This window comes from Eubalaena glacialis, chromosome 3 (assembly GCF_028564815.1).
Source record: "Eubalaena glacialis isolate mEubGla1 chromosome 3, mEubGla1.1.hap2.+ XY, whole genome shotgun sequence".
Classification (NCBI taxonomy): Eukaryota; Metazoa; Chordata; class Mammalia; order Artiodactyla; family Balaenidae; genus Eubalaena; species Eubalaena glacialis.
Window position 1 is genome coordinate 5,654,314 of NC_083718.1, and position 16,427 is coordinate 5,670,740.

At 35.0% G+C, this 16,427-nt stretch overlaps 1 protein-coding gene across 1 annotated transcript in view; it reads right to left on the reverse strand.

Moving 5' to 3' along the window:
* CFHR5 (complement factor H related 5) overlaps window positions 1-15,533 on the reverse strand; it is a 32,289-nt gene extending 16,756 nt beyond the window's left edge. Inside the window, exons 1-4 of the mRNA XM_061187276.1 lie at window positions 15,475-15,533; window positions 11,981-12,171; window positions 10,921-11,097; window positions 598-774 (exon numbers count right to left, since the gene is read on the reverse strand). Coding sequence (XP_061043259.1) covers window positions 598-774; window positions 10,921-11,097; window positions 11,981-12,171; window positions 15,475-15,533 — 604 coding nt within the window. The remainder of the gene's footprint in view (window positions 1-597; window positions 775-10,920; window positions 11,098-11,980; window positions 12,172-15,474) is intronic.
* Between the last annotated feature and the right edge of the window lie 894 nt (window positions 15,534-16,427).

The window sequence follows — 16,427 nt, forward strand, 5'->3', positions numbered from 1 at the left end:
TAGCCAGGCTATTAAGTTGCACCCTTAGAGATTTTAAAGTAGGTCAATAATCTGTATATTATACAAAAGTTAATAAATATCAAATGTGTGGTATGATATACACATACAATTATAGTTTTTATTAAGTAATATCTATAAACACCTAAAACAATTTGATCAAATAATGTCAACTGAAGCAAGTCACAAATTATCATTGTTTTAAATTGAATAACCCATATTTACAATGATTTGATTATTTTCTTAATTATTTAATAGAAATATATCAAGGCCCACGCAATATTTTTTAAAGTATATTTTTTTTAAAGAGATTAAGGGGAAAACACCGTAGCACTTCTTAATCCCAGCCACTATATTTTGATCTATAAAATCCCATTATATATTTCAAACCACAGAGGTAGAATTACCCCTTGATAAAAAAAAAATTAAATAATCTATGCAGCTCAATTACTATGGCCTATCACCCCTCCTCCTTCTCAGTTAAAATACCACCTTTGACATTTTTTGCGGTTTGTCAATTACAGATATGAGTCAATAAAATACATAGATTTAATATAAAAATCTAATTCTTGTTTCATCAATTCTAAAATAAATATTGACCTTTGCATGTTGGAAAATTAGGTGACCATCCAAATTGGTAACATTGAACTGAATCCGGCCCAACTCTTCTAAGTCTTTGTTTGCAGGAGAATTTCAACACGTCTCCAACTTTGTATTTTTCTTGTTTTGGATGAGCATCTACATTTGCTTCCAAAAATGGAAGATGACATTCTATTTCTAAAGATAAAATTAAAGTAAATGAATATATGTGAAATAATCATTGCAAAAATGAATTTAACATCTGCTATATAAAAATAAGATTCAGGGGGCTTCATATACAGAGCAGCATATATTCTTGCCTTTAAAAAAATATTTGCATCCAGCAAATATGTGTAAGACCCCTTAGAAAAATTAGGAAATTGAGTAGCAAGGTAAAATTTGTATGACAATCTCTTCAGGACTGTAATAGACAAGTTCTGAGAAGTTACTTATAAAATAAATTATTCACTTTGTTTAGTTAACAATAAAAAATTAATAACTTTTATAAGTTGTTTATAAAATAGAATAGGAATAATTTTCACACTCAAAGCACATGAAAAGCCTTCTTTCCAGTAATAAAAATTAAAGCACAATGTATTTAATTACATTTTCTCATTAAAAATGATAGTTATGTTTAGAAAGTAGATAACTGGAATGCTTGAATAAGACATAGAAATTTTAAGTAGGAGGGAGCATTAAAAAGCAATTCTTAATTTTATAAACAAGGAACTAAATATCAAAAACACGTGGCTCGGTTGTCTCTAGATTTCTGAATCTTTCCATTATACCCAACTGTATCACTTGTAAAAAATTAACAGAAACCTCAATTCAATAAAGTCAGGAGACCAGAAGGGGGAGCTCTCACACCCTGTGATCGTAACAGAGCCCAACAGGAAGAAGAAAGACTCTTCTTTCCTGCAAGGACTCAGCCAATGAAAAGCCATTGTTTACATAGTCCTCCTGACTTCCTTTTCTGCTCTGTAGCAGAGGTCTCCTTCCCTTGCCATGCAGGGACTTGCACGTGGCTCTTCATGGTTGCAGACCCCAAGCTGCAATTCTCTGCTGATCCCAAATAAACTCATTGCTGGAGAAATAACTGACAGTCCATTTATTTCAGGTCAACCTAGTATGTTTGTAAAAACTAAAACATTATGAATACCTTCTGATTCAATTAGAAATGGATGTATAAATGAATATATGTGTGTATCTTTCTCATGTGACATTCTGTCATTAAAGATTCATTTATAAAATAATATATTGAAATTCACATGTGAAAATATAAATGACAATCAAGACAAAATAAACATTCTCAATAGATCAGGCACACATCAAAAAAGTGCAACGAGATATTTTCTAATTAAAAATCTCAGAAATATTATCTAAATCTATTATCTATTATCTAAATCTATTATCTATTATCTAAATTATCTACCCAGTTTTATGTATTGTTATTGGCAATTTAATGGTTTAATAACAGTTTATTTATGCATATCCCTCTGGAATGCAACTCACTCAGCTTCTATAAAATTTGCATCCTTGTATCTGTATTTTATTCCAATATTTTGCACGACAATTCTTTATTGATTGTTTACATTATTTTTCTTATCCAATTGGAAAAAAAAGTTCCATTGAAAATACTTGATCTTGGATGATACAGGATTTTCCAGCTTGTTTATTCATGTGAAGTTATTATATGATGCTGTAGACGGAATAATGGCCCCCAAAGATGTCCATATCCTAGTCTCTGAAACTTGCAAATGTGTTACCTTACATGGAAAACAAACTTTGCAGATGTAATTAAGGTAAAGACCTTGAGAAAGAGAGATTATTCCGAATTACCTGTGCAGTGGTGGGTCCAACGTAATCACAAAGGTCTTTATAAGAGAGAGGAGGGTCAGAATCAAAGTAGAAAATGTGACAACAGAACCAGAGGTTGAAGTGATTTGAGGAAGCGGCCATGAGCCAAAAAACGTAAATGGCTTGGAGAAGTGGTAAAAGGCAAGGAGACAGATTCTTTCCAGAAGGAACCTTGATTTGACACATTTTACGTAAATGCATACACCTTACCAGAGCAAGCATTCCTTTTTTTTTTAACTTTTTATTTTATATTGGAGTATAGTTGATTAACAGTGTTGGCTAGTTTCAGGTGTACAGCAAAGTGATTCAGTTCTACATATACATGTATCTATTCTTTTTCAAATTCTTTTCCCAATTAGGTTGTTACAGAATATTGAGCAGAGTTCCCTGTGCTCTACAGTAGGTCCTTGTTGGTTATCCATTTTAACTACAGCAGTGTGTACATGTCAATCCCAAACTCCCTAACTATCCCTTCCCGCCACCCTTCCCCTCTGGTAACCATAAGTTCGTTCTCTAAGTCTGTGAGTCTGTTTCTGAGTTTCCTTAAGAAACTAAAACTAGAGCTACCATATGATTCTGTAATCCCACTCCTGGGCATATATCTGGAGAAAAACATGGTCCGAAAGGATGCATGCACCTCAATGTTCATTGCAGCGCTGTTTACAATACCCAAGACAAGGAAGCAACCTAAATGTCCATCAACAGAAGAATGGATAAAGAATATGTGGTACATATGTACAATGGAATACTACTCAGCCATTAAGAAGAATGAAATAATGCCATTTGTAGCAACGTGGATGGACCTAGAGATTGTCATACTGAGTGAAGTAAGTCAGACAGAGAAAGAGAAATATCGTGTGATATCGCTTATATGTGGAATCTAAAAAAAAAAGATACAAATGAACTTATTTACATGACACCTTGATTTCAGGACGTGGACCTCCAAAACTCTAAGATAATCCATTTGTGTATGGCATGCAAGCAACCTTATTCTGAGTGGGCTAAGTGCTTTGCAAAGATCTGTTATTATATCATATTTTACTTTGGCTTCTTAAAGCTATGTGGACATACCTTGAATTTTGACGATTGCTACTTAGGAAATATCTTTCTAGAAAGCCTACCAAAAAGAAACCCATCCAGAATTGTTTTTACTTTCTAGATAAACAAGCACTTACCATGGCATGTGGGCAAATGGGACCAGCCGTCTTCACCACACACTGTGGAGCCTGTGGTGCGTCCATCTCGGTTCTCATAGCCATCGTGGCATTCATAGTCCAGCCTGTCGTTGAGCTTAAACCACGTGTTCTTACCTTTGCTTCTGGCATTCACTAAAACCGGCCTATCACAGGACTCTGAGGCAAATAAAAAATCAGAATTTTATTTCTACTGTTAACCCCAAGCACACAACCAGCCAACAATAACATTTAACAATCATTATGTCTTAATAAATAAATGACCTTATAGAAAACATCATTACTAATAATTTAATAAAAATTAATTTTAGTTACATTTTCCTTATCTATCCATTCTTGGATAAAATACACCAAGTCTTTGGTAAAAAATACATATATATATGTAGTTCTATCTATCTATCTATAGTATATATTCTAACAGTAATGCACTAAATAGCAGGCAGCATATATACGTATCTACACACACACACACACACACACACACACACACACACACACATCGTGACAGGAAACATTAGTTCTCTGTATAAGCTACTATGTAGTTTACTGCCTACCGACAGCCATAGTGCAAGTTCTCAGAGCCCGTGTCCCTCATCCATCAGGCCCCGATGAACCAGATGCAAAGGCAGCCTGATGTTATCCTGCCCATGCAATGGCTTTGCACCGTAGGAAAGGAACCTCAACATTATTAGACTTGAGCTCTTATAGGGTAGCTGGCATATTGATCTATTCTCCTCTCAGGAGAGAAAGGGAAAGAGAACTCTCCTCTGGAAGTTATGAACATCTCCTGAAACAGACACCTGTGGCCTTAAAATACGCCAGGCTGCTACAGCCTCACAAACTTTCTGTCCCGAGCCGCCCCGCTGTGCTGGGAGTACCCCTCAGATGTGTGTGTATCTTCCTTTCTGAGTCCCCTCTGCCCCAGGAGCTCCCTTGTTTTCTTTCCCCTCTGGGTGCAGCCACGCACTGCTGTCTCTGGAAAGTTCTCCTGCTCTGAGGGGCTTTCCTGGCATCCCCCTATCCCCATGGCACCCCAATAAAGCTCACGGTGTGCATCTGCCACCCCGAGGTCATGTCTTTGTCCTCAATGAGCCTCAGAAGCATCTAACTCCTCACAATGACATAAATGGCATTTTTGGACTGTGCTATTTTCACTTTGAAGCCTGTCTATAGCTGGGGGGAAGCGACAGAAAAAAATTTTTTTCCAGACTCCGGAATAACAGTTTCTGTGTTTATGTGTTCAGATAGATTTTCAGTTACAGTTAAATAATAATGCAGTAAGTATCCGAAAGAGTTGTATTCAGATACATAAGTACATATACTAATAGAAAGAATTTTCTCTTCTGTAGTAGTGTAGTTTGCGATAGATTATTCTTCTTAATTTTAGTAAAAGTAAAGAATACACACTTGGCTTTTAGAACTCCATAAACTGAGGATATTATAAGAAAAGATTTTATACCTCTTCTTTACTAAGAATCTATGAAAAGAACAGAAATTAAAAGAAAGGATAAGAAGTAGAAGAAGATATAGTAGAGGTAGAAGCTGAAGTTTCTGAAAATATGACTGAGTAAAACTTAGATAATAATAAGCTTACGACATCAATTTTAGGAAGTCTGCATTAAGAAAGAGAATAAAATATCCCTGTATAACTTCAAATCCTACCAAATTTAAGATTTTTTCCATGCCTCTTAACTTGATTAAAGAGTACAGATTTAGCACTTTTTTTTCCCTAAGAAAAACTATAAAAATCAGAAATCCATTGGGTGTAAGTTTCCCAGAAACAAGAGCCTGCCACCCACCCATACCTCTCAAATATTCACAAATTATAAGAATTTCTAGACCTGTTCCTTCTCTGCAGCATCAGATTATGGATTGAAAAGAGCTTAGTATTAGCGTCCTTTGAACACTGCACCGCGGATGCAGCTTATTCCCTAGACTCACAACTTGTATTAAAAGGAACAAGAAATCAACTACAGGAGATTGAGAATTCGAAAATGGTGAAGATAAGTTCATAAAGATCTTAGTCTCAGGTAAATTAAGCTGTGCCTGAAGCTCTGTAAACCTAATTAGTTTTCTTTCCATTTTTAAAATAATGGCATTTCTTCTAGGAAAAAAAATAAACTCAAGAGAAGGATTATCTCCTTTGAAGAGATGGAAAAACATAACCAAGGAAGTTAAATCAATCTGGCATAGGAGTATAATGTACTTTATTAATACATTTTTTTAAAACGAGTTTGACATCATTTTATATGGTGTTACCTAATCCCTGAAGAAGGAAAAAAAATAGCTGAAGTAAACTTTCATGTTGCAGGTTCAGAAAAATGCATAGGAAAATACAAAATTACTTACTAATACAAATTGGTTGAATTGACCATCCACCTTGCAAACACTGAACTGTCCCTGACGTTTTTCCATCTGCTGTTGCATATCCTGGTTTACATTTATATTGTGTTTCTCTATTTATGGGATAAGCATATTCTGATTCAGACAAAAACCCATTGCCAACTACAATATCAGTTTTTAAACATTTTTCTGAAAAAAAAACCATGGAAAATATAAGTATTTGTTAAAATTTTTCATGATAAATCAATGAATACGACTATAAAAAGAAAAAAGTAAGCCTCATGCCAGGAAAACTACAGCTTAGAATTATCCTTGCAGTCCACATTTTTAGTTTGTTAAAAATAAACTAGCTATAAAGTCTCAAAGAAAATATTCTAGGAAACTATATAAAATATTTTACATAGAGTAAGGCAAATCATAAATAACTGTGTTGTTCTTGAAAAAGCAAGCAAAGAACTCTTGCCAGTAGAGTTTTGGTTTGCAAAAGAGAAATTTGATTCAGTAATTTAATAATTCCCTATAAAGAATTATGGGTGATTTGCAATAAACTGGACCCCTTGCTTAAGTTTTTACACTGGTTTGGACTTCTTAGTGGTCAGAATTCACTTAGCTCGAGTCTCAGACCAGGTCCTGTATCAGATCAGAAGTGGCACTGAATTCGTAACTGGGGAACCAAATACTACATAATAAATAGTAAAGCAGTTGTCTCTTGAAGTTTGGGATATGTTGAGACAGGACAATGAGAACAGGGAAAATGAGGCTGTGGATAGCTCCTCTGAGGCCAGGTTTTTACTCAGGTAGACTTTCCATTCCTTGAGTTGTTAAGGAGTAGGATTCTGTGGGTTCATATACTCATTGTTTTTATTGTAAATGACTGTGGTAGGCTGAACAGTGGCCCCCAAAGATGTCCACATTCTAATCCCCAGAACCCGTGAACATTACAAACGGCAAAAGAATTTTGCAGCTGTGATCCAGTTGAGGATCTGGAGATGGGGCAGTTTTCCTGGGTTATCCAGGTGGGCCTGATGTAATCACAATGGTCCTCATAAGAGGGATGCAGGAGGGGTCAAAGTCATACAGAAGATGATGTGATGGTGGAGAGAGAGGGACAGGGAGAAAAATATTTGAAGATGTTAAACTACTGGCTTTGAAGATGGAAGAAGGGGCCGTAAACCAAGGAAAGCAGGTGGCCTCTGGCAGCTGGAAAAAGTATGGAAACAGAGTCTTCCCCAGAGGTACCAGGAGAAGCCAGCCCTGCTTACACCTTGACTTTTAGCCCAGAGAAACTGGTTTTGGATTTCTGGGCTCCAGAACTGTAAGAAAATAGATTTGTGTTGTTTTAAGCCACCAAGTTTGTGGCAATCTGTTACAGCAGCCATAGGAAACCAATACAATGACAAACAAATTGTGAAGCATCATTGTTTAGCGTTTTACAATTAGATAAATTGGTTTTAAAGTTTGCCTTTAAATACTCTATCAATTTAATTATAGCCTATAAAGATAGCATCACACATGATCACAAATGACCTCTGACCTTTTCAGCAAGAATATGGGAGCTATACTGAAAATCATTTTGATCCCTGAAGCCCATATGACTTTCACTAAAATAGCAGAAACTTCAGAATTTTAGACTTTGTTCATTTTTGAAAATTTTTTCAGAAACGTATTCTTAAGTTACATACAATTGTGTATCAATAAATAAAGAAGAGGTAAATTAGCAGGTAGAGCAGATACAGTGGTCTCCTAATTTTAAATAATTGGGAGTCCAAGAACTGAAAACTGATAGAACACTTTAGAGATGTCTATGAACATTTAATAACTCAACAAATGGCCAAAATAATACTGTTCAAACGTAGTATTGTGATCTGATGATAAAAATAAGCATCAAGTTGTTTTTATCAAATAATATAAAAAGTTATAGTAAAAAGAGGATGCGACAGAGTATAGAAAATGTCAAATGTAGTCCTTAAGATGAACTTGCAAGTTGGTAACATTGATACATAAAGTAGAAACAATTCATAAAATAGTTTTTGTTTGTCTGAACTTATGAAAATTACCATAAGAGAGAAATCACTATATCTACATATATATGTAGATATGTGTATATATATATGTATATGTATAAATGGTCAGATAGATAGATGTAATAGACTGATTATTGTACCAGGGCTGCATATTTTGTACATATTTTGTTTTATATAACTTCAGGGGCTGTCATTTACATAACTTGAGTAACTGAATGCAGGTACCTGTTTTGGAGGGTAAGCTAATATTGCTTCATGTTGACTGCCTGCACTGGTAGTGACCTTACTATGCTAAGAAAATAAAACCAAAGATAATTTGTTACTGCAAGAAAATCAGTGGTATTTGAAAAGAGTTTGATATGATGAAAGGGCTTCCTTGAAAATTTATTTGCTATATTTAAGAAAGTGTTAGTGTGAGACACGGTTTTCTTCACTTTTGCAGGTTCTAATAAAGGCACGAAGCTGCTTAAATACAAATGATATGATTTTCAAAAATGTGCTTTCTTTCTAAGGCAATGGCATTAAGAGAAAACCCAATACATGTGATTTACAATGTTGTTATTATTGCCACAAAATTTAAATGCATGTATCATGATTAATTTAATGAAAGGATTAATGATTTTGTCAGCATTTCCACAGCCTATTTTGGGGAACAAAAGGTGTGCGAACTTCAGGAAAGGTTTAGAACCCTTGTTCTAGATATTTATTTCTTTTTCTCTATTCTTTCTTCATAGTCCTCTTAACTAGTTTTTCATCTTCCTGTATCTCTCTCCACTATTTCATTATCCAGTCTTTTTTATTTCCTCCATTGCCACTTGAATCCTCCTTTTTAAAAAAGCCATTTCTCACTAAATATTTGTCAATAAATCTAACACAGTTGGTATAAAATATGAGCTTCCACCACAGGTGGGAAAAGCTTAGAGATTTAAATAAAGAAAAATCTTTCAGGTTTTAGTCATTGTTAATGAGAGAGCAGTGGGAGGGGCCTATTGGTTTAACATTCTCATTTTACCGATGAGCAACCTTAGCTCAAATAGGTGGTCATTTACTCATGGACACAAAGGTAACGTTTCTCAGAACCGGTGCTGGAGTCCAGTTGCCCTGGAACGTCATTGACTCTCCACGGTGTTCTGAATACACCACCCGACCTTGGATCCACAGTGTTCTGCTGGGTACCTCCACTTGGGAGACCCTTGACTTCCTGCTTTTACTCTGCTAAACTCAGAATGTCCTCTTGTATTCGTGGAATATTTAGCAACAGGCAGAAAGAGAAGGCGCCAATTTTCAGATGAGAGATTGAAAGATAAGTTGCTATGCTTCTTGTCTGAATGCAAAATACACTCAATTTTGAAGCAGGTTAATTTTGGCTACTTAGTTTCTAAGTACTATTACCCATTAAAAGGAACTAGGACTCATTGGAGATGTGGCTGATTCCAGTTCTGGGTCAGGGTGAGTATGAATTAAACCTGGGATGCTTTTTGTGCCACAAAACAACAGAATTGTTCAAAGGCAAATGGGGTCTTACAAAATGTACTCAGGACCCAGCTTGGGTGGGTTACCACTGCTCAGATGAAGTTGTCAGGCTTCTGAAATTCAATTGCTGGGCTGGCAGTTGCCATCACCCCACAAAAAGAAGAGAGCTTGTTCTAGAGATGGAGAAGACAATAAAATATTTGTACCATAACTGAAGCCTGTACATCATGAACCCTGTTCAACCACTGGACATTTCAGATACGATGTCAATAAATTCATTCTTTTATTTTTTTTGGCAAATATTGGTCATGTTTAAGCCCTTTGTAATTGAAAGAAACCATGGCCTCACTGGTAACTGAAAGACTGTTGTCATTCAAGCTGCTTTAATAAGACTCTGTTTTCTAAAGGTTTAAATATTGAAGATGTGGAATAATTTTGATAACATAATTGTTTTTTTAAAAAAGCATACCAGAAGACTCCACTTCTTGGCAAGATGGAGTAGCTGGTATCAGCATCCCCTCCCACTGGTTAAAAAGTTAGAAAACTGTAAAAAATATATTTCCGGAAAACTGGAAACTAGGCAGTGCAGGCCCGTGATGGTCAAGAAAAGTCGGATAAACAAAATCCAAACCCCAAAGCATATCTGTGAGTGTCCCAGTTCCCAGGGAGGGAGAAGCCAGGCAGGGTCCTGTGGTCTTTCTGAGAAGAGCAAGATAAGAATTTTGGAGGCCATGGTGGCTAGAATTCACAGGGCAGAGTAACAAAGAATGGGCGTTATGATGAGAAACAGCTAGAGAAGTTTTTATGTCTCCTTGAATCTCTGGTTGAATGCTAAACTGTGCAGGCATAGAGTTAAGAATGATTACAGGAAGCTAGAAAGATAATTATAAGAGTTCACACAGGTCTGGGAGATGCCACCATATTATAAAGTTTCCAAAGGAATTGTTTTCCAGATTTTAAACCACTGACAAATAGAAATAACTCTCACAAGTGCAAAATTTTTAAAACATAGAAATTGATTGCTTATTGAATCAAGCATGTGAATTTAATATTAACACAAAAGGTTAATTATTAAAAACTGTCTTAGCTTTAAGACATTTTAACTGGTATTGGATTTTTTCCCTTTAATATTCTACTTTTGTAGTTGTTTATTTTCAACTAACGTGACCATTTTAATGTACTGTAAACAATAAATGGGCGTTACTTTAACATAAAGTACTATCTTCAAGTGTTTGTATTCTTGTCTAATATTTCTTTTTATTACATACATTTGATTTGTGTAGGCAGGCAAGTTGTTATTTGTACAATCATTCAGAGACAATTGGAACTAAAAAACAAATGTATAATGATAAAAGCAAGTGGTGAAATCTATATTTAACACCTGACAATAGATTTATTTCTTTTTAAAAAATCACGACATATTCCAGGATCTAAGAAGTCAGCACTTTACTTACTGGTGGATATGCATTCAGGAGGGGAGGACCAGCCACCTTCTGTACATGCAATGATGCTCTGATTATTTGGGAGGCTGTAGCCTTTATCACAGGCAATTTGAACAGTGTCGCCTTCCAGGTGTGTTTGTCCTGAAGATGTAGAACGACCGTTTTCCACGAAAGGAAAGAAACACAGTCCTAGGGACCAAAAGTTGTTCAATGTACCAGATGGAAGTGGTAAAACAATAGTAAAATACAATTGCATTTTACAATCTTGTTTTTAAATGGAAAAATTTCAAAGCTAAAATTAAGTATGAAAATAAAATTTTAAAAGAATTTAGATTATACTACTATATTGATGAAATATATACTTTTCATATATATTTCATATACAGGAGGAAATTAACCTTTCATTCTGTTTTTCTATGGTTTTTATAATAAAATATTTTATTTTTATAAATGTTTTTAGGTATAAACAATATCTTAATATATCTATTTTTCTCTTAATTCTCATAAATGTTTCTTACAGAAAAAACATTATTATCTCCTTTGTTGGCTCATTTATTCTGCTCCCCCATTGTTTTTCTCTTTTAATACACTTATTACCTCCTGAGTATGCACTTCACATTTATTGAAGGGTTAATACAGACATAATTTTAAGGGCAAAAGAAGTGATTTATGGAAAATGTAAAAGTGTAGATACTAAAACTTATGGGATCCTTGCAATATTCAAGAGAATGGTACATTTCAAAAGAGAATGTATATGCAAATGACTGTTTTTTCAAGAAAAAATATGACCAGGCTGATTCCAAATGAGTATTAGGAAATAAATATTAGGAGTGAAATATATTAATCATCAGCTTTTAAAATTAAAATATGCAACATGCTTCTAGATAATACAAGAAAGTTCATATATTCATTCCTCATTTGGTTCTCATAAAAGGCTTCTCAATAAGAGAAGGACTCATCTCTCATCTCTGCTGGCTCCTCTAGCCCTGATCTCTGTGACTGTCAAGACCTCGTGACCCCATCTGCCACATCCTTCTCCTGAATGATTCATCCACATCAAGCGTTTACTCACTGAGACACTTTGGTGTCGGTGACCATCCTCTCTCTGTGCATGTTATTCGAGTCCAAAAGGATTTTGAAGGAGACATAAAATTATATTCACAGGAATAATAGAAAAAATTCCCAATAGGAAGTGGGAAAAATGGCTTGTATTTCTTTTCGTCATATAAAATTCCATGGTTTATTTTTGGAAAATCACAATGTCTCACTGGGAAAGATAAAACAAAACTGAAGTATTAAATATGAATCTACATTTGTGAATCATCAAATCATGTTTTAATCGTCTTATGGATATCGTTTTCTTTCATCCAGCTTAAATTCCTTTAGCTTAATGCCTTCCACTGTACTAATTAGTTAAGAACAAAGAAAGATCTCTAATTATGAGTACAAGAGTATTTGAAGAGGCTCTTGTCAATGAATGTAAAATGTACATGTTGGAGTCATGTAAAATATAACCTGTTTTGTAGCATCTTCAAGAAGAAAATTTTACACAATGAGTTAAGAACCAAGCAGAGTAGGACAGTAGGAGACCTCACTGGTCTACACAGCATGCTGGCATCTCCATTCATCTCCTTTCTCTAGTCTGAATCATAGTCCTAGGTGTCTCCACCTGAAGTCTCTATCTTGTCTGTTTTTTCCTGGTACAGTGAAGATGAAGTAGTTTTTTTTTTCTCCTTATTTGGAAAAAAAAAAAAAAAAACTTACAGAGACTCGGCTCACAAATTAGTTAACCAGGGAAATTCCCCCTTTCCACTTATCTGGAGGTAATTCTCAACATTGCACAATATTTGAAACTAGTAATTCCAGTAGTATTTCACCTGTGAAACCTGACGCTGCTTATCTAAGTGTTTAAAAATGTTACATTAGATAGTTTTGAGAAAAGACCCCCCTCACACATTGAGAGTCGTACCTCCCATAATTCTTTCACAGATATTCTTTGTCCACCCCTCAAATTATGGTATTTGATTTCCATGCATTTCTATATAGCACCTACATATTCTTTGCTATCCATAATAACTTTGCTTCTATCCTCCAATTGTCCCTATTCTACCCATGCTTCAAAGCTCATTCTTCAACATTTAGCAAATAGGCATTGTGCATATCAGCACTGGTGCTGGCTCTGAATATTAACTTCTCTTCACGGTCTCCTTTACCCAATTACCCACTGCAAAAGTAGAAAATAATTTCTCAAGTCCCTACTTTCTGATAAAACCTTGTGAGTATATTTCCTATAGGATGTGCATGGATACACACACACACACACACACACAATCTTGCAATCTATTTGTTTACATGGTTTGCTTTCCTCATAGGACACTAAGTTGTAAAGAGACATGGAGCTTTCATTCTTTTGAGCTTTATGATGCAATGTGAAACACATAGTGTTTGATAAATATTTTACTAGTGAAAGCATGAAGAATTTTCGACTTATACAAAAGTGTTACTTTAGAGTGTTGCTTTTACTCTTTGGCCAGTCTCTCAATAGGCATATAAACAGTAGTGCAACACAAACATACAAGTCATTTAACATCTATACAACTTTCGGATAGAGCTTCACTAAAGGTTCTCCAGGAGACTAGATTGAAGCTTGAGTATCTTTTTCTGGATTAGGGGTTGTCAAAATCATGCATATGATTATATTTCACACTCATCTTCCTCTGCTTTTTTCCCCATTTAGAAATCCCCTCTTACTGTCAATTCTAAGTGGTGTTTAAAACAACGTATACCAGACACACAGGTTAAAAAAAAATCAAATACACCCATACACACAGTTCTTCAGTGAGGATGTGGTGAAGATCTAGCCCTTACTGTAGGCTAACCAGAGAAGTCAGTATTTTTAATTGGCAAAGCCATGTCTGTTATTGGAGAAAAATTCTTTTTTTTCCCATTAGTTAACTCTTGTCCTGTGATTATAACTCAATGATAAAAGTAGAAACAAACTAGAATGAGTTTCAAGTCTGTAGAGATAATGTTTTGCAACTTTTTAAGGGAAGAATTTTATAGTTCCTATTTTTTATTATGTTAGGACTGAAGAGACACTGCCCAAAGAAAACTTCAACTATGTGCAAAAATTAGCAAGCAACAAAACAGCAAAATAAATGCTTTCTGAAAATCAAACAGTAAAACACATGACTAAAATCCCATTTTAGTTTAATCAGATAGCCTAGACCTTGTTAGAGATTTCATTTGCAATTATTTGGATATGATGGATTTTATTTCAACATGAAATAAAATGTGACAATTTTTTAAATATTGTGAGACATAGTGTTTGGTGTTAATGGAGAAGTGATGTACATTTTTTTTTCATTTTCAACCTTTGTTGAAAAGCTCAGAAAAAGCAAATAATTTATTGATATTTCACTAGTTTTATTACATATAAAAATAAGGATATACTCTACTGTCTATTAAAAGAGATAAGACACTAATTCAAAAAGATATATGCACCCCAAAGTTCATAGTATCATTATTTACAATAGCCAGGATTTGGAAGCAACCTAAGTGTCCATAGATAGATAGATGAATGGGTAAAGAAGATGTGGTATTTGTACATATCATGGCATATTACTCAGCCATAAAAAAAGATGAAAATCTTGCCATTTGTGACAATGTGGATGGATCTGGAGGGTATTATGTTAAGTGAAATAAGTTAGACAGAGAAAGACAAAAACTGTATGACCTCACTTACATATAAAATCTAAAAAGCAAGACAAACAAAGAAACAAACAAGACGAAAGGAAAACAGACTCACAGAACAAACAGGTGGTTTCCAGAGGGGAATAACGTGGTGGAGGGGTTAAATAGCTGAAGAGGATTAAGAGGTACAAACTTCCTGTTATAAATAAATAAGCCACAAAGATGTAATGTACAGCATAAAGAATATGATCGATAATTTTGTAATAACTTTGGGGACAGATGGTTACTAAGACTTATCATGGTGACCATTTCATAATGTAAGCAAATGTTAAATCACTATGTAGCACAACTGAAAGTGACATACTATTGTACATCAAACTATATTTTAATAAAAAATAATAAATAAATAAGAGATTTTTCTTTAGCAAGTGATAATTAGATTGAAATAGGAAATTCTTGGTTTTAATAATATTTAAATCTTAAATTCAAAAATGAAAATTCAAACACGTTGAAGGTGTCCAAATTTTCTTGGGATAATTTTCCTGGTCAGTGGCATTGCAGAATTTATGCAGAATTACACTGGTACTTCACTCTTTCGCCTTCATTATATGCAGATTTTTCAGCATTTAATTCCTCTCCAGATTTTGTATTTGGTGGCTATTTACACTTCATAACTTAAAGAACAGAGAACATTTATTTAATTCTATTTTCCTTTAATTGCATATTAGAAAATATTTCCATAAAAATAAAAGTGATGATCCTTCCTTCACAATGTTCTCACCCATGTATTCATTTCAAAATATATGTACACACAACCAACACACACATTTGAGAGAGGAAATAAATATTCAGAGCTGTTTTCATGTTTTCAGCTTACCTTGTCCCCCCACAGTAGAAATCCATAAGATTAGAAGGACAATTGAGACCAACATGCTAGTTATCCCAGTCGCGTGTAATTGAAAATGGTCCACCAGTGATGGTGTTGGTCTGAAGGCTGCTTTCCTTTACAGTTATGCGCATGACTGTGAATTCAGTGCACTACCAGGAAGCCAGTGTAATGAAATCCTTTTGGTAAATATCAAAGTTCACACAGGGTAGTGTGAAATAACTAAATAATGTCTGATCAATGTTTTCACATGAATGCTCTGAATTCATCACTTGATATTTGAGCACAATACTAGCTGTGCAACTTCTTTGTGGTTGCACTTACTCAGGTTCCGAGTTTGAAGCGTGCAGAAATGGACCACTGAGGGGGAGAGATGAAGCCCCTTCTTGTCTACTTGCTGACCAGGAAGTCTGCTGTTTCAGGGACAGCCAGGTGTAGGTCATCAGTCTTCATTTTAATACAGCATCAATCTTACAGTTATACACTCCTTTTAAAGTGGCATGAAGAATTAAGTTCCTTCTTAATAGTTTCGTATTTGTAAATATTTTGAAAATCTAGTCAAGAATAATTTTGCCAAATAATGCTCCCTGAAATTTTTGAACAAATTATATTTCATAAATCTTTATTTTAAAATTTATTTTTATATTTATTTTTGGCTGTGTTGGGTCTTCGTTTCTCTGCGAGGGCTTTCTCTAGTTGTGGCGAGCGGGGGCCACTCTTCATCGCGGTGCGCGGGCCTCTCACTATCGTGGCCTCTCTTGTTGCGGAGCACAGGCTCCAGACGCGCAGGCTCAGTAGTTGTGGCTCACGGGCCCAGTTGCTCCGCGGCATGTGGGATCTTCCCAGACCAGGGCGCGAACCCGTGTCCCCTGCATTGGCAGGCAGATTCTCAACCACTGCGCCACCAGGGAAGCCCCATAAATCATTTTATTTAGGAAGG